Genomic DNA, 25,055 nt, shown 5'->3' with positions numbered 1-25,055 from the left:
GTGTGGTACCCCAACTACAGACTAACTGTTAGCATTAGATAATTTTTTACCTTATGTGCATTTATGTGGCTGCCTGTCACCTATAGGAAGAGCCAATGCTGACCACAGTTACAAAGCTGAGGAAAAAAAGGAAGAAGTGTCCTAAAATGTTCCAGAAATTCAAAGGAATCCTGAGAATACTGTGTGAAGATACTCAGATAAAGTCACACAAATCCAAACTTTGCACAGTGTGTTTCGTCATTTGTTTAATGTCAAAGATTATACATATAAAAACTGCATTATACTCTTTTATTTAAATGAAAGTTAACAGACTAAAGCGCTTCTTTAAGCTTAAACAGTTTAATCCATTATTAAAATGCTCCCATCACACATTAATTTTTGCTTTCATAATTACAGAAGTAGTTGCTTTATTACAAGGTATAATTCAATTCTGTTTACTGAACTCCCGTCCTTGAGTTTGGTCTAAACAGACGAATTCATATTTTTTAATCTTTCAAAATGTAGAATTTCACACAAATACACGTTTAATTTAAAATTCTTTACTGTGCTGTCACAAATATTTACTAGAGACTAATGGCTATAATCCTCAAGCACAAGAAAACATTAAAAATACAAAGGCAGACGGTGCGTCACTCTGAACAGGTCCAAACAGCATTAATCAAATACACGAAAAGAAAACAAACAAACAAAATGTACAAAACTATGTCAAAAAAGAAGACAAATTCATTACATTACTCACTGAGGAAAATGGCAGGAAAAATCCCTTCAACCCTTCAGAGGTAAAACATTTTGAGGTATGAGTGTTCATATATTTATTGATATGATTTGGACTGAGTTATGTAAACAACCATGTCTAACACCATCATTCAAACAGTATAATACTTCAGTATAATCCTAACAATTAATTTAAACCCATCATATACAAAATATGTACTACTAGAAAATAATATGTACATCATTATAAGTCTGTGAGACCATGTAGGCACAGTGAATTGGCACACTTTCTTTGAAATGTGTTTGGTAGAGTAGACGACTCTTTGGTGCATAAAAACTGTAGCTGCTGGGAGGTAAATAGCAAAGAAAATCCTGTGCTGTGTCAGCTAAACTTTGGAGACCATCGTCTATTTCCAGTCAGTTTTGTCATCAGCTCCTCCACCTGCTGCCTCTCCCACTGTATCACATATCTTAAAGGGATAGTTCAGATCTTTGAAGTGGGGTTGTATGAGGTGCTTATGTATACTAAGTGTGTTACATACAGTAGATGTCAGTCGGCACGCTCACAGTTTGGAGAAGCAGTCCAAAATAGAAGCTCAGCAATGTACTGCAGTGGAGGAGTCAGCAACCAAACATGCTTTAGCTACCTAAAAACACCTATATCAGTTTATGTGTGTGCTATATTAAGAATATTTTCGCTGCTTAACCTCATCATTGGATAGAGGAAGAGAAATAAAGCCGTTATATCACTCTCTTCAAAGCCAGAATCCATTGAAAAAAACTGTAATTTACCACTGCTAAACACAGGATCTGCTGGTCTACCGCTGCCTTGATCAGTTATTTTGTTTGCATTATTGTTGACTTTGGTGTTTACAAGGGTTAGTTTGGATTCACCAAAGTCACACACAAACACAAATTAACTATCTGATCAAGGGAGCGGTAGATCAGCAGCTCCTGTGCTTAGCAAGCTAAAATTACTGTTTTTGTCAATGGAGTCTGGTGGCTAGAGTATAGATTGGGAACTCTCTGATGGTGAGGTAAAGTGGTTAGAAATATCATTAATATAGCATAAATTTAAACTGTTATAGATTTTATTAGTTGGAACACTATCTTAGGTGACAAATATACGTTTTGCTGCTGCCTCCGTCATTGCTTAGTTTCCGTGTTGTCACTCCTGAGGCGTCTCCAAATGGGGGGCATACCAACAGACATCTACTGTATGTAATACACAGACTATGAATAAGTGCCTCCTACAACCCCACTTAAAAAATCCGAACTATCCATTTAAGTCTTGTGAAAATCTCCAAATTCTCTAAAATATATATACATTATAGAATTTCAGAACGTCATCTATGCTTTCACTTTATCTACATGCAATTTTGAAATGTTTTTCACAACTTCGAGCACTGTTGAATTTCCTAAACTCACAAAGGTTCAAGTGGTCCTCGACTTAATTTAGAAAGTTTTCCCCTGACAACAACATTGAATCCAAAAAGGCAAAATACAATGTTGAGGAGCATTTTTGTTGATAGGTGTTTCAAAACACCTACACTTTTTAAACGACTCTTAAGTATTGCATTAAAACACCATCAATGTAACAAGGAGCATTCACACAGTGCACTTCTCTACATAAACTGAGACTGATATGGACATTCAGTGAACTGTCAGAAGGAAATGTCTCTGATGTATCTTAAATGTCCTTCAATATTAGTTTGATGTAATGAGAAAAACAGCATAACAATATAATGTAACTAAAATACAACATATGTTGTACACAGCATAGGCACTCATATATTTTTTACAAGCATCCAAAGTACAAAGCAAGAATCCAACAATTACAATAAAAAACATAAATAAATACCTTCATACAGTATATGGATGATTAATTCATTTTAGTCAGAGATGCAGCTTGTCTCACCGCCTCTAATGACATCTGTTGGTGAGGAAATATGGCTGATGTTTGACAACACTGTACCACGACATCTGTCTATATACATTAAATCTGTGTGAACACCAAGGAGAATATTTTTGGTGTTAGTTTTTTTATTATCTGCTATGTGTTGTCCAAAGGTATATTTCAGGACATATCCTGTTCTCACCGTACATTTCCCCTGTGTCATTATAAGTCACTGTTTTAATACAGTTAATGTGTATCACTATGCAGATGATACACAGGTTTATCTAGCATTTAAGCCGAAAGAGCTCACTAGCTTAACGCGTTTGTAATTATTTTCCTTTAAGGGCTGGATGCTAAAATGAAAGTAAAAAACTAAAATTCTTGGTACTGATCAGACCATTTAGAACATCAGATTTAGCAGGTTTTTGGTCCACTCTAATGTACTATCAAGTCCTGCCATTTTCACATTAAACTTGACCAAATAGCCCTCAATGAGTTAACTCAAAAATGGAAATATTTATCCATACTGCTATCTAACTGCCATGTTGGCCCCCAAACTGGCCCCTTTCACTGGATGGTAACAAGTATATAACTGGTTTTAAAACTTCTTTCGTTATCTACAGCAGTGGTTCCCAACTGGTCCAACCACGGGGTCCAGATTTCACCTTAGTCATTAGTTCAAGGTCCAAACAATTTAATATATTCAGCTTTATACTTGTGTATGGCCATGTCGTCAAGCTAGTTTGCTGTCTCTGTCAAGTAGCTGTCCATTAGTCACTCACTCTGCAGCAGGAAACAGCGCTTCAAAATAAAAGCTCTGTGCTGGAAAGTCACTGTACTTTAAAATAAGGTGTGTTTCGTACAAACCTGACTCGTTTACAAGTCACTTGTGGTCCATTCAGAATGGACCCACGACCCACCAGTTGGGAACCACTGATCTACAGAGCAGTTTGTGGTCAAACCTTAACTTATAACTGAGTTGTTGTGTCCCCACTGCAATTTGAAGTCCCACAGCTATGCTCAGCTGCGCCTGTTGACTGCTTTCAAACAAAAGGTGATTATGCAGTGTTGGCTCGACGTCAGACTGGCCACAACTCATACATTTTTAGAAATTTCTCAAAGCTTTTTTTTTTGACAGGCACTCTGATACTGTGTTATGACTTCTGCATACTTAGCTGTATCTTTATATGAACACGAATCAGCAAAAATAAACACATAATTCCAGTTTTTGAAAGGCCATTGTAAACAAGGCTAGTGTGTTAATGATGGCTTGTTCTCTGGGGGACAGACATATGAAACAAGGGGATGGGGGTCTTCACCAGGGGACAAATGCACATGTTCTAAATGCTGAGGGGGACGTGTCCCCTGAGTCCACCCTGAAATCTATGACTACGGGCTTGTCTTATTCATATTCTCTCTGCAGAGCTATCTTTACAAGCATGTTCACTGCTGTTAAGAATAAAATTTTGGCTGTTGTGTCTTATTTCAGTGTCCGGGTCTGAACTTATTTTGTTTACTCTACTGAATATAAAGTAATATGTATTGCTACACATGGAGCTGACACTTGAGACGCGCACATTTTTGAAAATAACTGGGTCAGATGCTCAGGTGGCTTCTGTGGATTTACATTTTTCAGCCTCTGAATGAAGGTGAGCAGTGGCGTGATGCTGAGAAAAACCTGTGAGGGAGAATGGAAAACATTCAGGGCATGGAAACGGGACATTTTATATGTTTAAGTTTGCATACATGCATTGAATACAGCCAGTCTCACCTGTTTGTGATCCAAGATGCGTCCTAGCCTGACACCCAGCTATGTGTGGTCGTCTTCACCCTCTGAGGAAACCCATGAGGCCCAGCTGCTGGGTCAAAGTTAAAGTCCAGCGCCCCGCCATCCATGAGGGTGTCATGGAGGACAGTCTCCATGTCGCATTCAAACCTCTCGATGGACACGTTGTCCAGATCGCTGGGCAGCCGCTCCTGGTGGTGACTATGCGGGTGAACAGAGTTAAGTTCCCTGTAGCCATTGTTGCTGCCGTAGCTTGCCGAAACAGCGTTAGTGTGTGCTGGGTGTCCACGGGGCAGCTGCATGCATGTCCTCAGGCTGGTCATTCGAGGAGGGGCCCCTGAAAGACTAGTCAGACTAGTCAGGGGGATCATGTTACAGCTATTCAAGTCTTGTGAGGTTGAGGGACCCTGGCTATGAATAGCTTGTGGATTTACATGAGGAACTGTGTGACTCTGAGGAGGATTCATCATTTTTACCCCATTATGACCCCCCATGTGACTCTGCCGGCTGTAATTGGGCATTAGGCAACCCCCCCTCCCCACTTGAGACACCTGTGTGTCCCTACTGGCCTCTGCGTCTGAGGTCAACAGCTCTTTGAGGAGGCCAGCTGGGCAGATATACTGGTTCTCATAAGCCCCAAAGCCCGGCTTAGTCTCTGGAAGTGTCTGCATGAGGGCAGGGGACAGGGAGTTCATCCTCACCTGGCTGTACATGCACTTACGGTAGTCCTTCTGTTGGTGCGGGGTCAAGCCAGTGGAGCTGTAGGGGCCACTCTGAAGCATGGCAGCATTTGATGAATGTGAGGGGTCAGAGCCCAGCTGGGGGGGTTTGGGAGACAGCAGGTTCAGGTTATCCAGCAGACTCTCCATGACGTTCTCTGAGCCATGCTGGCCCATTGATCCAGCTACCTCAGACAGACTGGGCAGGGTGGAGGTTATCTTGGTTCCTGCCGCTCCAGGGTACATCATGTGGCCATCAGACTCCCCCAGGTCATCCTGCTCAGAGGGGAAAGGTGAATGGCAGCCACTAAGGGTGCTGGCGTCAGAGCTGGTGCGCGTCCTAAAGGAGCTCCAGGCTTCAAAGTCCTCATTACTGTGGGAGTTTGGGCTTCCCAGCCAGTTAGAGTACTGGGAACCAGGGCTGCCTGCTCCTCCTTCAACCCCTTCCTGCAGAGCCATCTAAGCATAGAAAAAGATCAGAAACTCACACAGGCTGCCATAAAATTACCAGTGTATTATTAACTTACATCCAAAAAATAGGGATAGTTCAACATTTTTGAGAATATGCTTGTTTGCCTTCTTGCCAAGAGTAAGATGAGAAGCCTGTTACCACTCTCATATCTGAAGCTCCGACCTATTTTGCTAAGATTCCTGAACATAATTGATGGTAAAACTACAAATTGTTGTTTTTACACTTTGGTTTTTGTTCAGATTGAATATAGCATGATATAGCATGATAACCAGTCACCTTTAGTCACCTTATTCTTTGCCTGAACTTGGTCGCTTCAGCACTGTGTGATTTTGTGATTGCTTTATCATTGTTTACTTGCCAAAAAGTTGTCTTTAAGCTTCAAAAAAAGCTGTTATTAAGTTTAAACAGTTTTTCAGGCGAGACAGTAACTATTTAGATTCCCAATATGTGATCAGTTTGTCCAAATAACGCCTGTTTGGAAATCTGCGCCAACGTGGAATTACCCTCACTGCCAGCAAAAAATGTTAATGTTGAACATCAATACAGATAATGATGATGATGATGACGATGGTGATGCTGTATACCTAGTTGCTATAACTAACATGAAAGAAGGCTTCACTATTGCTAGCGAGGTGCTTGGTGTTATCGGCAACAGGATAACAGGTGAATAACAGTTAAGGCCTTTGCACACTGTTACGCACGGAATCCTTGCGCACTGATTCCGATGCATTTGAAATTAGAAAATTTGCCATACGTGACAAAATTAAACGACACAATTACTCTTTTGCCTATCTTCACTAAGGTTACCTATCTGACTGTCATCACTCCCTCCCTGTCTTTCATTTGGAACCGCAGCTGCATGAAGGGGTGGACCTGTCCTCCCTCTCTGTCCTCCATATTCTGTGTGCGGTCCACATCCTCCTCCTCTACACCATCATCCACCTTAATATTACCATCTGACCTGTTGAAAGTGAGCTGTCTGGGTTATGAAATGATTCTGTGCGCCCCGTTCCTCTGTCTTGTCGTGGCTGTGTCCCGCCGCCACATTTTCTTCACTGATTCTTGGTCATATGCGAAAAACGCAGAAAATCAAACCTGTTCTGAAAATTTTAATGACTGACAAATGTTTCGGACTTGTGAGAACATGATTGACACAACATGGTCATATTTATTTTTTAGACGTGTGACAATTTAGGACAAAAAAAAGGGACTCAGTGTGCAAAGGCCTTTAGCTGTATGGTGGCAGTAACCATAGCGTACAGCGCCTGGTGATCGGATGGTTAGCCCAGTCTGTGGACAGTCAAGCATGTTAAGTCCCATTTGCAGTCGTGTTTTGCTTTGCTTTTGCTTTTGCTTCCTCGTAGTGGAGCCATCTACATGAAGAGACACTACAAAGTAATTAAAAATGTCCTAATATATGATTACAGGCCATTTTCGTATAACGTCCCTCCAGTCACTGATGGCTGATGGATATTGTACTGTAAAATCATCAGTTCACTGCATTGTAGCTGCTGAATGTTCCTAAATTAATTAACTGCTGTCTGTGGCTTCATTGACAGACAAATATGAGAGTGGTGTCGATCTTCTCACGTAAGTCTCAGCAAAAGAGCAAATAACTGTATTTTCTAAAATGTCAAACTATTCCATGTGAGTATAGTGTAAATAAAAGGTGTGACCGTACCTTTTTCTTTGTGGCCCTTCCTCTGCTCTTGGCGAACTTACTGTTGTTGTCCATGGAGGCGGCTCTGCGGCGAGGTGACTTTCCGCTCTTTCCACCCTCCGGGTTCAGCATCCACCAGGAGCTTTTTCCCGTTCCCTCATTTTGTATGCGCACAAAGCGGCTGTGCAGGGACAGGTTGTGTCGGATGGAGTTCTGGGTGGTAAAGAAAAGTGAATCATTTGTAAGTTATCTGTGGAGTTGCTGTTATGTGGAGCCTACGGTGCAGCTAGAGGCATCAAAATCACACTTTCCAGAGCTGATTTTTTATGATAGTGGGCAAAAAGTCAGTCAATACTTTTATTTGGAAATTTTCAAGTGCAGCTATAAAGTGTTTTTACATTAAACATTAAATACTGATCCTCTGGTGCAAAGAGAAGCAACTGTGAGTTAATCTTGGTTGCGTTCAGTGGGAATTAAATGAGGTGTACTGGTGCAGAGGAAATATTTGTCATTTTTGGTACTGAATGGAGAGGAATCTGGTAGTTGAGTGTGATGTCAGAGCCAGCAGATGAACAGGAAGTATACACACGTCCATATCCTCCTTCAACAATATTATGTCTACTGAGCCTTTTCCACTCCCTCTTCACGCACTCCAGCAGAAGACATTAGTTACTTTGGCATGAGTTAGCGAGGGACGGATGGGACATGTGGTGTCATTTATTTGACCCTAAATAAATATTTGATACCCTTGCAAGACAGATGTCAGTACAGCCAGAGACAGAGTACAGAGTCTGTTACTGAATATGATGACAAACAAAATGAAAGATGGCATCAAACAGACCAGATGCAATACAAACAGTATATACAGGCACTAGGGGCACTGTCAGCTGAGCAAAGTTTATTTAAAGTTAGCATTTTGGTACATTTTGACTGTTAAGTAGAGGTGTGGACTTAAATCAGCCTCAAGTCATACATTTTATGACTCAACTATAAAAAATAAAAAAACTCAACTTGGCTTGGACTTTAACACCAATGACTCGTGACTTTACTTGGACTTGAAAACACATTACACCCCCCCGCCCCAAGCACAAAGATTAAGCGTGTAATTTAAAAGTGTGTCACATGTAAACTAATTTCCCTCAATTTTCTGACTCAACTAACATTAACACTTTTCATACCCAGCAAGTTGACACTTAATTTCCCAAATGATCCATTTTGTTTGAACCAATCCAACAGCATCCAATCAAATTGCAGGAGAGAACCATGAAGAACTACGTTACTGAGCGCCAGTTGGTAAAAACCACACTGTGGTCAATAAAAAAGCATTGATGATTTTTCTAAATGTAATGTATTATTATTCTGTTGTTAAAACTGTATTACATTTGGTGAAATGCACATTATGACTAGTTTAAGACTAAAAACTCAAAGTTTAGGACTTCCAACATGACTTGGGACATAAGTGCAGGGACTTAGTCTTTTACTTATCTTACTCATATTAATCTATTAGGCACTGGTTTTGCTTTTGCTCCTTGAAAACACTTCTATCTTGTACATTTGCCAGATATTCAATACTCTATTATATTAAAACTGGGCCCAGTGAGTGACCCTGACCCGGGGAACCCACTGGTTGTTCTGGTTGTGAACGTTAAATTGTGGTTTCTGTGCTTAAATTAAGACTGAGGTTGTACCGGTATGAGACTTCTAGGATGGCATGGTGTTGCAGTGGTTAGCATTGCTGCCTCTGGTTTGAACCCAGGGTGGGGGATCCTGTGGGGTGCAGAGTTTGCATGTTCTCCCCGTGTCAGAGTGGGTTTTCTCTGGGCATTCCTTCCACAGTCTAAAGACATGCAGATTAACTGGTGACTCTAAATTGTTTGTAGGTGTAAATGTGAGTGTGAATGGTTGTCTGTCTCTACGTGTCAGTGCTGTGATAGTCTGGTGACCTGTCCAGGGTGTACCCTGCATCTCGCTCAGTGTCAGCTGGGGTAGGCTCCAGCCCCTCTGAATACAGAATCTTTTTTTTTTAATATTGTAGATAAGCAAAGGACATGGTATGGCAATCGTCAATTTTCATATCAGGCTATACCTTAAAACTGGGATATCGCTGCAACCTTTCCTAAGACTTATGCTGCTTTCAGACCTAGAGTTCGCTTGCCTTGGTCTGAGTCAGGGACTAATTTTGTTATAAAGTTGCATAATTGCCCTAAGTCTCTTTCTTTTGATATGATGGTAAAATGCATGTGTATCTCATTTGAGTATTTTTACTTTTAAATTTATGTGTTTTGAATGCTTGCTTTTAAAAGTCCTATATTTGAATTTATTAGGTTGGTCATCCTGATTCCTCCTCACTGTAATCATATGTGTTATTTACACCATGTTTGACTTTCACAGCCGTATCCCACCCTTCCACCAGCACTGATGTTTTTTCCTTTTACTGAAAAAGCAGATTAAAAAAAAACTCTCCTAAATAAAACATGCTGTATAACTTTAGGTTTCACCAACTTGCTCACTTTTTTTCTATGTGGTCACATTTGTCCTTGTGCTAACATGTATGTACCTCAAGCCTCATTCAGTCCATTTCTCTAATGCTATGTTGTGAGCTCTAAAAAGGACGCAGAGGCGCCTACTGTGGTAATTCTCTCAGGAAGAAAAACAACGATGGTCGGGGAACAGAGAGACGGTCACGCAGGACAGAGATGTACTGTGCAGCCTGGTCTCCTTGGGCATAAAATGCTGGTCTTGAGCTGAGGGCATTCAGTGCATAATAACAATCAGAATGTGACTTATTCTAGCATATTATTATAATTTATTTCATACAGAGGATGGCCCCATAAAGTGATAAAATAAATACATTTATAAGCATTTTGTGTAGCTGCCGGTGTTAGACCAGGATGACACTTCAGATAATTGTAGAAGTAGAACAAGCTCGGTGACTGTCCTGGTACGACGGCACTGAACCACAGCAAGTTCAACCTCAAGCTATATACATCAACAGTGGCCTTGTGAAGCCTGATCCTAAGAGTGGAGGCAGTGGGCTGTGCATGAATGAGAAATTTTTACTGAAAAAGAAAGCGGGGGGGAGGTTACAGAGTTCGAAGTGAGGACGGGGAGGGCGACAGAGTGAGATGTTTTTGCCGGCAGAGCTGGGGTCAATGAGTTCACTGAACATGAGCTCCTCAGCCAGCGCTGACAGAGACATGCAAACAGGTTGGATGGAGCGAGAACACAGAGAGGAGGAGAAGCATCAGATGTGACGTGCTGCTGGGTCGACTGTCTGCTTTCTGACTCACCATAACAGACAACCCCCCCACCCCTCACTCCACCACCAAACCCGGACTCCCCCCTTCTCTTCCACTGACTTTTAAATAAGGCTTCCTGTGTTGGAGGACATCCTGCACATGCAGAATGGACAGACTTGACTTGGACTTAATGGCCTCCAAAATGCAATGCTCAATCTGAATCGCATTCATTTGATTCATGACCTTTTCTCCCTTCTTATTCTTCTGTCTTTGCATGATCTTAATCTGTAACCAAAGACAGGAAATGAGTCATTAGCGGAGGACCTGAGATCTGAGCAGTGTGCTGCACAGACTCAGCCTGTGAACCAACTTTTATTCCACTACCCGAACGGCATGCCTTGCTTGCACGCGGCTGAGATAACTAGTGATATGCAAATGTCTGCAGCTTCTGATTAGTGCCCACAATAGATCACGGACTGCATGACTGGGCCCTGGGAAGGGGAATTCTCTTCTCCGCCGGGGATAATCCTAGTCTGAGACAGACCTCACCTCAACCCAAAGAGAACAAAAGACATCCCCTGCCTCACTAACTCAGGAGGTGCCCCTTTCACACATTATGTGTCTGAAAGCCCGACCCAAGATGGCCTATATGTTTCATTGTTGCTAAACTTCTTTATAAAACATATTGTTACCGCCCTTGTTTCTTAAACAACTTTGAAGTAGTAAAATATGTGCACCTGTAGCTGCATGGCAGTTCATGTGAAAGTGGGACGTTAAGAAATCTACACGCTCTTCATTGACCTTTCTAGACGACCAGGGAAGTTCCCAGGCACAGATTGTAGAGGTCTGTAAGTGACGTAAATGTCTGAGAGAGGAGACCTGCTGAGTAATTACAGCAGTGATCAAACACACAAGCTTGTTTGAGAGTTAAAATGCAATTCATACAGTATATCTCATATAATGCTGTTCTTGACTGGAGGACAAAATATCTTGCATTGTCTTGGCAAATTCTTGCTATTAGCATTTAATGTGTTTTTGTGCTAAGAAAAAACATATTAGCGTAAACAAAGCTCTATGAAGGACTGAAGAATATGTGAGTTTTAACATCACTCTGGTTCTAGCTCAGCTGGTGCAGGGATGTCTGACCTGGGAAAGGTCTTTCTGCTTCTGACAAAATCTATTTTCAGTTAACCCTCAGAAATGCAACATCTCAAACAACATGCTGTAAATGTTGCGCAGCAGAAAGCAGTTGTCCCTCTTCAGACTGAGTCTGCCTCCTCAGATACACAGCAGCACTCAAAAGACCTTTGTTAGGTCATGGAGAACCCTGCGCCATCCATCTTACAACTTTTCAAATGCACCCAATGATCCTTAAATCACATGTGATCAATACCACCGAGACAAACTGCTGCAGCAAAGAGCGACTCCTCCTACTGGACTTCAAAACAATCCAATTGACACAGCTGCTGTTTCTTGTGTAGCGAAGCATGAGGCTTGCAGTAACGGTCGCAGGGTAAGTAAACAAACAAGGCCCAGTTGCAGGGGCAGGTGCAGCCACAGTGAAAGTGGCCTCAACTGGTCCAAATGTTTTACATACAGCGGCAGACACGACCACAGACAGGACAGAGGATTCCCCCCGGAGACCTGCTGCTGGAGACCAGCTGCTTCTCAAATCAGTAACTCGGTTTTATATCAGTGATGAGGCCTGATGTTTAGCAAGTGAGGAGAGACTGGAGGGAAAAACAGAACCACTTTAAATTTACATGTGGTGGGATCAAGCAGCTACAGCTATCACAACAATATGACAGTGGCACTGTACTTTTAAAATAACATATTTTTTTACCCTTTCAAGTGAAAATTTGAAATGTTAAGCAATAAAACGCACCCTTCTGTACATGCAGAGGTTTTGTACTACATCCTTTCTTAGTCAGGTATGACCACTAGCTTATGATGGCTAATGTTAGCTCATATTGCACACTGAACTGTATCAGATTGGTACACTTCCTGACCAGTTTGTTGGCTGAATCCCTCAGACATCTGCTAACAAGTTGATTGTGTAGGTCACAATGTCAATGGACAGGTAGCTTCATATATGTGGGTGACATTTCTGAAAGTAGTACCACAATATGATTATTTTTCATAGTGATATATATCAAAATATGGGAAACCATATATATGTTCAGATACATTGTATTTGTAATATCATGAGTACAATAATGAAACTAATTTCTCTTCACACATGCAAAACAAAAACTTAAAGGGGACCTGTTATGCTCATTTTCGGCTGTACTTTGAGTTTCGACAAGGACATGTTTACATGCTTTAATGTTCATGAAACACTGGTTTTCTCATACTGTCTGCTTGGATATATACCCGTATTCACTGTCCGCTCTGTTATAGCATCCGTCTCTTTAAGCCCACCTCCCAAAAACGCCCAGTGTGCTCTGATTGGTCTGCGTTTTCAGGTCTTCCGCATCTGTGCCCTCAGTGTCTCTGCCATGAATGTTATTAGGCCTGTAAAATGAAACCAGACCCCAAGATAGTGCCTATTCAATCCAATAAAAATTGGGTTTACATCTGCGGTATGCAGCCCACTGAATATGTGCAGTAGTTTTTCACCTTGAGAAAAGATTTACAGATATAAAACCTACATTGATAAAGAAAAATCTCTAAGAAAAAAAAAAAAAAGACATAATTGACCTGGTTTGCAGTTTGAGGGACCCTGTCAACAGATTTTCAGACGTCTCTCTTATAATGGTGGTCTAAGAGGAAAATATGCTTTTCGGCTTTTGGATGTTTTCACTGCAATACTGGAATAGTGGCCACTGGAAATTGTAAGCAGCCCTGAATGGCGTTCCTAGGGGCCTGGTCTTTGCACCAAGTTAATTCAACTTAATTAAGTTTTTTGAGGTCAAAGCAAATCATGTTGGTTGTACTAAACTAATTGAGTTTGTCAGATCCTGAAATTCTCACAGAATTTACTCTATAAGGCCAGAGATATAACTGCTTAAAAAGATGCATGCAAATGGTCACCTTAACGCTCCAGTGGATTATTTTTTAGAGTGAACAGGTCTCCTTCAATTATCTAATATTGGTCAGAGTCATTACATTTTGAAAATTATAAAACAAAAAACTAATCTCATCAAGATTTAATTCTGCTGAAAGATAATACTGATAATATTATAGCCCTGTAGCCTTAATTCTTATTCCTCTCATATTAAAATGCAAGACGGCACATGAGGTATTTCATTCTACAGCTGCTGAATAAAAGTGGAAAAATCTTATTTGTAAAAAAATAATTAATCAACTATTCTATTTATAAATGGAAAAGGCAAATCTGAGAAGAGTCTGACCCAAAAATAACACACTGCATCCTTATCTTAGTCTGTATTGTGGCTTTTGGTGAGTGCAAAAATACAATTAACCTGAGCTGTTATCTTTAATAACTGCCGTGATATGTAGTGTAAATAAGAGAATAAGCGAGCACAGCCCTTGCAGAGATTACAGTAAAAACACAAGCCACTTCCTGACAGTGTCTTCCTGTGCACCCCTCCCCCCTTTCTCCTCTGACCCAGGAAGTTGAAAACAAGCGTGGGACTCGCGTCTTCTGTTACAGGGCAGTAAAAAAGCCGAGCGCGGCTGCAGAAGAAGAAGAAGAGGAGTCCTCCAACTCGGTGTGGAGACCGTGTCGCCTGTTCATGGCTCCAGGCACAATGCAGGCTACTTCATTAACACTGAGCATCAAACTGAGTGACCTACTTGTGCAACAGCTTCAAAGTGGGACTATGAAAAGGAATGAGGAGCTTTGTGTTAGGAGTCCAGCTTTAGATAAACAAGCAGGGGGCAAATGAGAATGACAGATCATTATGTCATGTGCTATTGATTAAAAAAAACACAGTTATACTTAAATCATACCAGATACTCGAAAATATTAAGCTGATTAGAAACTTGATCTCTAATCGTTCTAAGCAGCCTAACTTAAGAGTGACACACATTCTTTGGACACTTTACAGGGTAAAAAGACCAAGTGTTTTTTTACCGGATTGGACACTAATCTCAATTACGTCTGATCCAGTTTTTCTTTCTTCACAACATATTTCGTCGCCTCCCTCTGCACCCATGTCCTTTATATTTTGCATAATGGGTTTGAGGCCAGGTTCTTTTTGTGAACATAATATAGAGGGGGATTATTATCCTGTGCAGGACTGGAGGACAATGCAGAAACCCACATGCCACGGATTCCTCAGACTCACACATGTGTAGACAGCAGACTGTACACAGGCCTCAGCCCACAGCGAGCCAGTCAGCTGACTGCTCCCCTCCTTCCCTCAAGCCACGGTCGCTCCTCTGTGAAAGCCCCTGCCCCAAGCCTCCCTTTCTTCATGGGGTTACTTGGAGCTTTCAGTGGGCCTCTTAAGTTAAGGGCAGGCCTCCCTTTTTAACCTTGTGATCCAAGACAAATAGCTGGCAGTCATTCAGTTTGTCTTTTCTTTTCTTGTGTCTTTTAGTAGCTGGCTCTTTTCAGGCCTGTGTACCCAAAGTGAGCATATACACCGACTATACAACACCTCTTTGGGGTGGGTCATTTAAAAATGAAGCTAAACTTCTAGAATTTAATCTCTACTCTGAATATATATACAGTTTTGAATATTTTACAGCCATGCTAGCTGCTCTGTGAGGCTGAAAAGGTTGCAATGACAGTGCTATATGATGGCACCACGTCAGAAGTAAAGGGACAGTTAATCCCCAAATCAAAAACACATATTTTCCCTCATACCTGTAGTGCTATTTACCAATCTAGATTGTTTTGGTGCGAGTTGCGGAGTGTTGGAGATGTCTGCCTTTGCTCGAATATAATGGAACGAGATGGAACTCAGCATGTGGTGCTCAAAGTGCCAAAAATGTCTTTTTCCAGAAATCATGACCAAGTTACTCAAGATAATCCACAGACCTTGTTGTCTGGAGTTTCATGTGGGAACTACTTTCTCTCTACCGACACCACCACAGTTTGTCTACTGCTATCTCACCTAGCACCACTGAGCATTACACGTTACATCTCAGCTGAGGAGGACACCATTAATATTTATTTTGTGCTGTCACGAGCACGAGCGTATCGTCCATGAGTAGATGCACTCTCCCTTCTGTGCGGTGATATGGCTGGTTGGTGTAGTTCGGTAGAAAGAAAACAATTCCTACATGAAACTGATTACAAGGTCTGTGGATTATCTTGAGTAACTGGGTCATGATTTCTGAAAAGAGACATTGCTATCGAGTTTTTTAAATGTGTTTTTTTGGCACTTTCAGCACCACACGCCAAGTGCCATCTAGTTCCATTATATTTAAGAGAAGGCAGACATCTCCAACACTCAACAACTCACACCACAACAATCTAGACTGATAAATAGCACCACAGGTAAGAGGAAAAATATGTGTTTTCGATTTTGGGATGAATTGTCTCTTTAAACGATTACCTGGGTTATTATCATGAGGGGGGATATGAATGTTTGTGCCAGATTTAATGGCAATCCATCCAGTTGTAGCTGGTGAGAGATTTCAGTCTGGACACAAGTGGTAGACTGAGTGAACGACAGAACTGCCATCCTTGGAGCCCCACAGCCAGCGACATCAGCATATTTACCTTGGCTGTCTTTATTTTCTAACTAATACTTGTATATCCTATACTGTCAAACTACTTGAGACACTTCAGCTGTGTAGGTTAACTGAAGCCATTGTTGGACAAAAGCTAATCCATGCCACCACTGCCTACAATCACACATGTACCTTACACTCAACCCGCACTTCCACTAGCGGGCCCTTTTATCAGCTGTCACTTGATCTGGGTGATGTTGTTTAAATGGAGGGAGCGTAAGCTTTTCCATCCAGCAACTGTGCTCATCCTGAATAAATACTGCCAGTGTTGTCTGTCACTAGTTTCCACACAACATCAGACACCGGACAGTGCAATCAACGGGCTGCAGTAGAAGCCTTTTTGACACCTGTGTTAAATGATGTAGTGAGATAAATGACTTTACAACAGACAGCAAATGCGCACGCTACAGGCTGCCACCAAAATTGTATATTTATCTTTAAAACACTGATGCATGAACACCCAAACTGCCTTATGTCTGTGTAGCTCTATGAACCAATAGCGTTTAACCATAACCTTCAAAAGGCTATCTTGCAATTTACATGTTTTGAAATGAACACCTCTGAACCTCTCCGCCAGTTAAACTCTGGGGTGCTACTTCCTGTTCGACTATTTAAGTTCACAGTTCACTGAGAAAAACAGTGGCAGTACCAGTAAGATGGTAAAGTACCTTACATGCTGCACACTGCCTCTCAGACCCCCCAGTATCCCAGGGGAACCAGTCCTCCCAGTTGGCAGGGGCCTCTCTTGTGGTAAAGGCATCATGATCACCACAATTTTTAGAAGGAAAACAAAACAAAAAAAAAAATCACCATGACATGAGGGAGGCAGGAAGCTCTAGCTGCAGAAGCGTCGCCCTCGTCCTGCCCTCCACCCACCTTCAGTTTTCTAGGTGGAGCTGTATAATCACTGAGGTTCAAACTCAATGCCCTCTGCCCACCATGAGGTCTCTGGCTTATCTCTATCTGTCATTTCAATCAGGGACGCTCATGCATGTGGATTCTAAAGTCAATACATGGCCCAGGGTATGACACAAAATAAAATGACAAGCGGGCTGATGATCTCTTTTAGAACGTGGCGGGGGACATTGAAATGGAATAAAATGACTTCACATAGAAGTAGCCGCACAAACATGATCCATGTACGGTCTCTCCTGGCGGTTCCTCCTCTTTTTCCAGCCCTGACCCTCGTGTTTTGCAGGGCGGGGATGTTAACACATGGCACTGTTTTCCATCCACTCTGCAGGAAATGCATCATAGTTCATTGTGGGGGGACTGCCGTGTTTTTTTAACAGGAAAGTGTAAAAATAACTGTTAGCCGCTGGTTCCAAGGCCCAGTGAAGCATGCCAACATTTAGGAATGCAGAGGTTGAAGTGGAGATTTGTTGATTTAATATTAAAGATAAACAGGCTGGTGCTATTGTTCTTGGGGCACTCGCTGCTTCGCTGAATGGCACATAATGAAAACTTTTCTCTCTGACACTGAGTTAGGACTGTGGGTAAAATGCTTACTTTAAAGGGTCTATATGTAACTTTCAGAACATCCTTAGTAACATTTCTCTCTGACGCTGTGAAGTGAACTGCAGTCAGCATCCTCCATAGCTACCACAACACTGACTAACAAGAGACTGACTGTGATTGACCAGCATCATATTGATAGACGACTGGAAAACAAATCACAGCCATATTTATAATAATGTTACTATACGCAGTGCGCCTATATTTTATTTGGACCATGATACTGACTCGCTTGCCGTTTGCAAATTACTTTATCAGCTGACATTACAAAGCAACCAAGGGCAGATGCATGCAGCATAGCCAGGCCTCCAGGAACACCGACAAGCCTTGCAACAATTTTGCCCAGTGGTCACTCGTGGTACTGCAGTGAAAAAATCCCCAGCGGTCCAAAAAGTATTTTCCCCATAGACCAGTGTTTTTCAAACTTTTTGTGCCCGAAGCACACCAAAGCGCAAGCCAAAATGTCAAGGCACTGTATTTATATCTGTGCACAATAGCTACTATAGCTAGTGTTATCACTCTTATCATCACATAAGACAATAAAAATAAGACCGGTAGCTTTCGTGATACTGTCTACTGACTGATTTTTCTTTCGATGGTAGGTCGGTCAGTGGTGCTTTGTTGTAATTTGCTCCGTACAATAAAGCGATCCATTGTCCCACTCACAGCTTTCTCCTTTTAAATGTTATCACCCCTCACACTGGCTGCCAATCAGGGCTTTTGATATGTCACACACTAATAATTTCCACGTGCCGATGGCGACAAATAGGTTCCCTGTGAAGGTTTTTTAAATTAAATTACATTTTTTAGCTAGAGTTTGCCTCTTTATTGGGAAATGGGTGTCCACAACATACTGATACAGTCAATTAAAAATTCATTTATAACTTTTTGTATAGCACCAGTTAAAAATTGCAATAATGATGTGCGGTTATCAAAAAAATCCCTCAATACATCTGGACTGGTATGAAATGGCACACCATTTTAGAACCACTGCCATAGACCAAAACTGTAAAAGACATATCTGTAAAACTGTTGACAGGACACGTCAAACTGCAAACAAGGCCAATTATAAATCTTTCTACTCATTTGGAATAAGAACAGGCTGGAGCAACAGGGTGAATTAGATTAGAGAAATACAGTAGACAAGTCAAAGACACTGGGCTGTTGGCTGGTTGAACTTCTAGTTAGATGACTGTTCCTATGGTTAGTTGAGCCCGGTCTCACTCCGAAGTCGGCGAAATCCGGCGCTTGGGCAGTGACTTGCGGCATCAGAAACCAACGAAAAAGGCATCCTTTAACATTGGCATGATACGCAGTTGGTTGCTGTTATAGTTTAATGGTGCCCAGCAGAGAAACGAGGTGGGACAAGGACGAATGTTAAGACGGTGAAAGTCCGATTGGGGTGGGTGGATGGGTCCAACAAACACGACTTTCATCTGAAAGAGCGGTGTTCGCGTCCCGTAAAAGTCTAAAGTCAAACCCTGTTCTTTTTTTCCCAAACCCAACCATGTGTGTTTGTTGAAGGAAAAAAAAACTTCTATTTGCGGTGTTGTACAGACGTTTATTTTGAAAGACACTGTATGTAAACGTTAAATTTCCTGTAAAAACAGAAGTGTATTTTAAAAGAAGGCAATGCATGTAAGACCTTGACACGGTGTCCCAGAACGTCAACAACCAACGCACACAGGGTACCTTTCACGTTGTATGTGGACGTGCAAAGTCCATGACCATGAACGTCAATATGTGACAAGGTCAGAGTGAGAATGTGTTGGTTTGTCCATAGACATTTATCAAAAACTGCAGACTATAATCAATAAAATTAAAAAGTAATAGTAAGTATTAAAAAATCCAGCTTCTTATGCAAACTCTAACTGAACAAACACCTTCCACAGAAGGCCTGAGAGGGCAGAGAAGGAAGTGATAGGATAAAGAGCAGCGATCCCTTTCTCCAGGCTGTAGCATCCGCTGAGGAAACTCTAGAAGACAGGGACACAAAGATATGAGCACACAGCTCAGGAATGGAGGATGTTTGACGTTGTTCCCAGCATTCCCTTCTCCCGAGCCCCTTCCCCTCCGACACACTCCCCAACACTGATTGAGCTGTTTGCGTCGCCTCCTGTTATTGTCAGAGGGAGCTCCAAACAGTTGCAAAAACCTGACTGCCATCATTCCCACCAGCCTGTGCTCCTACTGTACATAAAGTGTAGTTGAAGAACTGCAGAAAGACTAAGAAAAGGAGGAAAGGGAGGTTTAGCAGAGCCATAAGTCATAATAGGAGCTGTGATAAAGCTTTTCACAAGGGGGTGTTAAAACAATGGAAACTATATTTGATTGAGGTCCGCAGAGGCATTTCCTGACATAACTTCAAAATTACATCTCACAGGAATGCAGGGGTTACAGGAAGGGCTGCGGAGCTGAAATATGAATTCAAATCTTGTTAAGAGTGTGCGGGTTTTAATTAGCGTCCACTTTGCTTTCTGTCTGCTTTTGTCCTCAGTTAATTTTTATCCATCATGGCTGAGTAACTTCCTCACCCGGCGAGACAATGTTAAGACTCGGATTAGCATGTTTGTACAGGCATTAGGCTACCGCTTTTCCCCTGTGCTAAATATTTCTAATACATTTCCAGGCCAGAAAGCTGCACTCTGTCAAATTTCGGGACTGTACTGGGATTTCCATGACTGTGGAAATGCTGTATTGACCATGAGTCAGTGTGTTTGGTAATAATACTGGATGGATTGTTCCCACTAACAAAGGTTTGCTTAAGAGAGGGTATATCTGAAATCTGTGTTGATCCACACAGTGTTCCTGCACATTATTCCCCTCAGTGAAACCAGATTTCAACCACTGCTCAGTCAAACCCTGTTCTCAAACACCTAGTTGACATTAGTGTAATAGGGCTGAAGCCCCAGCATTGAGAGATATTCTCAGGCTCATGTATGGGATGTTTACAGTCAGGTCCTCTGCTGCCTCAGAACTGTACGTTTCCTCACTGATGCAGCAGAGAGGCGTGTGCTGCCGCTCACAAAGGAAACCACCCCAAAACTTCAAAGGTTACTAAGATGCCAAAGTTCAGCAGCCAAATTCAAAAGTAACCGTTCAGCATTTGTGAAAGCATGTTCAAAGAACATTTTATAACCTTTGTGCACAATGGGGAGAAAAGATTTCGTTTTCATGTTAACAATGTTGGGAAGGTTATTTTTGAAATGTAGTAGATTACAGATAATTAGATACCCTGTTAGAATTGTAACAAGTAACTATTTTAATTACTGCATCAGAGCTATGTAACTTACAGTTGATTACTTTTCTAACAAATGTTTTACGCTGTGCAATAAAGTTAAAAAGTCCTAGATAAACACAATTGCGTAAATGTTGTACTCAAATTTGTCGCAATGACTTTGCTGACCCGCACTGTCCAGAAATATGACAAAATCCTGCATGGCGAAAAGATGTAAACTAAAAGAGTGAATGTTTTAATCTGCAAATAAGTTTTCTGATGAAAAAGTATATATGTAAGCCCTTTGTTATCACCAATATTTTGGGGAGTAACTGTAATTTAATAACACATTTTTCCTTAATAACTGATTACAATTACATTTATTTTGTAATTTGATTACATAACTCTGAATGACCATCACCACCACATCATGTGCACTCAATATTGGTCTAAAAATAAAAGTACAAAGCTTGGGTGAAACATGTAAGACCCTTACGACCTGATTTTGTGGAGGTATTGTACAAAAACCTATGATTTTTAGTCAAGCAAACCTCATTGACTGCTATTCTATTTTTTTTTTGATCTCCTAAATCCCTCAAGACATATGGCGCTTATATGTACACTTGATCTCTCCAAAATTGTTCTACAAAGTTTATAAATTGTAAAAAAAAAAATTAAAAAAAAATAAATAAATAATTGAAAAGCAGGAGAAATTACATTATCATATTTTATGTTTTGCTTTGTAAACTGCTGTCCAATAAAAAAAAAAAGTACAGAGCTTTAAACCAACATGGGAAAATGGCAGCAAGCCCTTTGTAATCACCAACATTTTAAGTAACTGTAATCTAATTACATACTTTCTTCCTCAGGAACTGTTTACAATTACGCTTATTTTGTAATGGGAATGGGAAAATGGTATCTGCAGAGGTCAGACAAGTGCTGGTGAACTCTCTTTGTAGGTTAAACCGCTCAGTCATGTTGGACTGAGCACATCACAGTGAGTGATGTCACATCTTTTGCTGCTGGTAGTTAGAAAACACAGGTGCTATTGATACATAAGGGGTGACTGAAAAGTTTTGAGCCTAACCCAGAGGATGATATTTTTTATAATCTACCACCTTTCCTTATTATCAGTAAGCATGTTCATGTGTGGAACTCATTTTATTTTTGCAGTGATTTGGTGAAAATAGAGAAATTGGAGTGATCAAATATCTTCATCTCAAAGGACTATCACCATCAAGATATACTCAATACTTTACACGACAATGTCCCTTTATATGCCTCAGTCTGGGTACAAGAATTCAAGCGTTGCAGGGAGTGAAGAGTTGGCGCTTCAGCACTACTGGAGTAAGTGTGTTGCCCTTGAAGGGGATTATGTTGAAAAATAAAAGCACTGCAAAGCAGAGCCATGTCTTGTTCCCTTGAGGGTCAAAACTTTTCAGTTACCCCTTGTAGAAAAACTAATTTTAATACTTACACCTGTCATTGTCCTACTGTGACATGAGAAAATGTGCTGTCCCTATATTCTCTATAATACACCCCTATTCAGTAGAATATGATGGAGATGAGAGTTGGTGATATGAACATCTATTTCTGTTTTTAAGCAGGACTACAGAGGAAATTATTCTGCATGCTACTAATGAAAAAACTACTGAAAAAAGGGCACAAATCTCCAGCATTTATAGGACTTTGCTCTCTTTGCACATTATAATAAAAGGTCTAAAATGTGCATCAGTGCAGACACTGGTGAAGATCAGTTTGCCTGCAGGTCATGAGTGTTTAGGACAGTGCTGTGCAGATGTGCTGCAAACTGCAATGAATGACACTTTTCCTACTTTTGTTATGGCGTTAAAGGAGTTAATAGTTACACCTCAGGTTCATCCTACACAGCTGGATGCTGACGTGCACACACTCACCTTCCAGCCCGCAGAGCTGTTACTGTCCCCTTTATCCTTGAAGTAAGGCACACTCTTCACCATCCAGTCATAAATCTGTGACAGTGTCAGCCTCTTCTCAGGTGAGCTGTCTATGGCCTTGGTAATCAGGTCAGCGTACGACATGTTCCCCCATGCGTTACGACGGGACGAGCTGCTCTTCCTCTGCGCGGAGCTGCCCAAAGGTGCGACACCCGGAGGAGGAGGAGGAGGCACCTGTTGCTGAGGCGGCAGCTGGGGACCCGGGAGCTGCTGAAGACGGTGATGGTGATGATGGTGGGGCTGATAATCATTGCAGGGCACAGGCGGTTTCTGCTCTGCGTACTCCTCGTAGTCCTCCTCCAACAAGCCGAGGTTGCTGATGAACTCGGTGTTGCCTCCCGGCTCCTGCTGCACCGACGGGGCCGGGGAGGATGTGTTGGAGCTGGCCGGGTCGATGATCTCCGGTCGTTGCAGCGGCCAGGTGCAGGACCGCGGGCGAGAGAGAGGCTCAAATTCCGGGTCTATTTCGACCGGCTGTGCCTGTGGTGGCGGTACCTCAGCCATGTCTGAGTCAAACCGGCTCTCACTGTCACACCGACACTCACATAAAAATAATGATAATGAAAAAAAAATCAGCAGGTAAAACAAATGCTGCGTTCACGCTCCAAATGTTAGTTCTAAGCCAGGTAAGATAAACGAGATTTATAATAGCAAAGTCAGAGAAATGTTGGGTTCAAGGTCCTCACTGAAGTTCACACCATCCTGCACCGACTGTTTGCAACTCTCAAGTCTGCCGCTCTGCCAGAGTCTCATGCTGCATTCAAGACCCACTCACAGGCTCCGTCTTCTGGGTTACTCAACTTGACGGTGCATTCAAGTACGCTGAGGTTGGAGATACAGCAGGCCTTCTAATTATTGACACCAGATTTACAATCATATAATAAAGGTTAATTATTATTGCTGCTTTTCTGACACTATAGGCCTAAGACTTGTTCAGCTGACTTGTTCTGTCAAGTTATTGGGCCATTTGCTTCTCTGGAAATTCCAACCCATTTTGACGGCCCCTAAATGCACCATGAAGACATGAACATGCTGACTCCCTCTAGTGCTGTAAGAGACACAGTGTCCACCTGACCATCAGACTAATGATTATGAGAGGTTCAAACAGCGACACTCACTGCTGGAGTCCTATTGTTTTTATTGTTAATATTATTTCTTTCTTGTTTTCTTTCTATCTATCTTTCTTTCTTTCCTCTCTCTTTTTCTGACTTTCTTGCTCTCTGTCTTTCTCTCTTCTTTATTTCTTTTTCTGTGCTTTCTTTCCTTCTTGCTTTCTGTCTTCTTTGCCTTCTTTTGAGTCTGTTATTTCTTTCTTTCATATTTTATTTCTTTGTCTTTCTTGCCTTCTTGAGTGTCCTCTTTCTTGCTTTTTCCCCCTTTGCTTGCTTTTTTGCTTGCTTAATTTTCTTTCTCTTTTTGTCTTTCCTTCGCTCTTATTTTTCTCTGCTACAGGTGTTTGTACGGAGTTATACAAATGTACACCCTTAACTATGCATCAAGATGTTTAAGGGTTGTAAACCTATCATATAAATAACGCTGGTCACGACGACACAAAGAGATTCGCTCAATACAAAATTTTCGTCAGTATTTTAGCACAGCAAAGTGTGAATTAAGACCATAATGAAGAAAACCAAAAGAACTCCCCGTCGGGGAATCGAACCCCGGTCTTCCGCGTGACAGGCGGAGATACTGTCCACTATACTAACGAGGAAGGCTACAATTTATCATGTGACTCAGGTATAAGTAATCGATACGCTGGTAGTATAACAAGGATCATATAACATTGAGATTCAGCTGGCTCATTAACATTAAATTACCATGGCTCGTTGTTAGCTAGTAGCTAGCTGGTAGCTAGCTTCTAGCGGTCCGGACCACTCTGTGGAGGGAAGGACGGCGAGGCGTTCAGATGCCGTTCACTACAACAAACATGGCCACCTAATGAGGTTTAACCGCAGCCCTGAGCTTATTTAGACACTTAATTCTGTTGACTATCACCACTCTGTATTCCCTCCATACACACACTGATGTACACGTCACACCCTCACGAGTTACCCACAAGGCCACCGTCCTTAAAGGGGAAAAAAGAGTTAGCCGGCAACATTTAGCATCGACAAGTTCTCAAGTTTGTTGCTAACGTTAGCTAACGACCAGAATGTATGTATCATATCAAAGGGAAAGTTCACCTATCGGTGTCTCTTCCCGGCATCATGT

General features: G+C 41.6%; 1 protein-coding gene and 1 non-coding gene across 2 annotated transcripts; both read right to left on the bottom strand.

Moving 5' to 3' along the window:
• Positions 1 to 225: 225 nt before the first annotated feature.
• Positions 226 to 25,018, bottom strand: LOC117264442 (forkhead box protein O1-A-like). Its single transcript, XM_033638390.2, has 4 exons — positions 22,785 to 25,018; positions 7,270 to 7,461; positions 4,383 to 5,575; positions 226 to 4,289 (listed from the first exon to the last, which is right to left on the bottom strand). The coding sequence occupies exons 1-3, from the start codon at positions 23,346 to 23,348 to the stop codon at positions 4,406 to 4,408; spliced, it is 1,926 nt and encodes a 641-aa protein (XP_033494281.1). The 5' UTR covers positions 23,349 to 25,018; the 3' UTR covers positions 226 to 4,289; positions 4,383 to 4,405.
• trnad-guc (transfer RNA aspartic acid (anticodon GUC)) lies at positions 24,484 to 24,555 on the bottom strand. The gene has a single exon. It is a non-coding gene; the product is annotated as a tRNA-Asp (tRNA).
• Positions 25,019 to 25,055: the final 37 nt, after the last annotated feature.

This window comes from Epinephelus lanceolatus, chromosome 11, assembly GCF_041903045.1.
Source record: "Epinephelus lanceolatus isolate andai-2023 chromosome 11, ASM4190304v1, whole genome shotgun sequence".
Lineage (NCBI taxonomy): Eukaryota > Metazoa > Chordata > Actinopteri > Perciformes > Serranidae > Epinephelus > Epinephelus lanceolatus.
The sequence above is the reverse complement of the archived record's forward strand: the minus strand, read 5'-3'. Positions and strand labels throughout refer to the sequence as shown.

Bases quoted from the DNA above. Each gene is read 5' to 3' on its own strand.
- LOC117264442 (XM_033638390.2), bottom strand. From the start codon at position 23,348: ATGGCTGAGGTACCGCCACCACAGGCACAGCCGGTCGAAATAGACCCG. The intron at 7,462-22,784 runs GTGAGTGTGTGC...TTTACCACCCAG, and splicing joins ACAGCTCTGCGGGCTGGAAG to AACTCCATCCGACACAACCT. The intron at 5,576-7,269 runs GTACGGTCACAC...TTCTATGCTTAG, and splicing joins GAAGGGCCACAAAGAAAAAG to ATGGCTCTGCAGGAAGGGGT.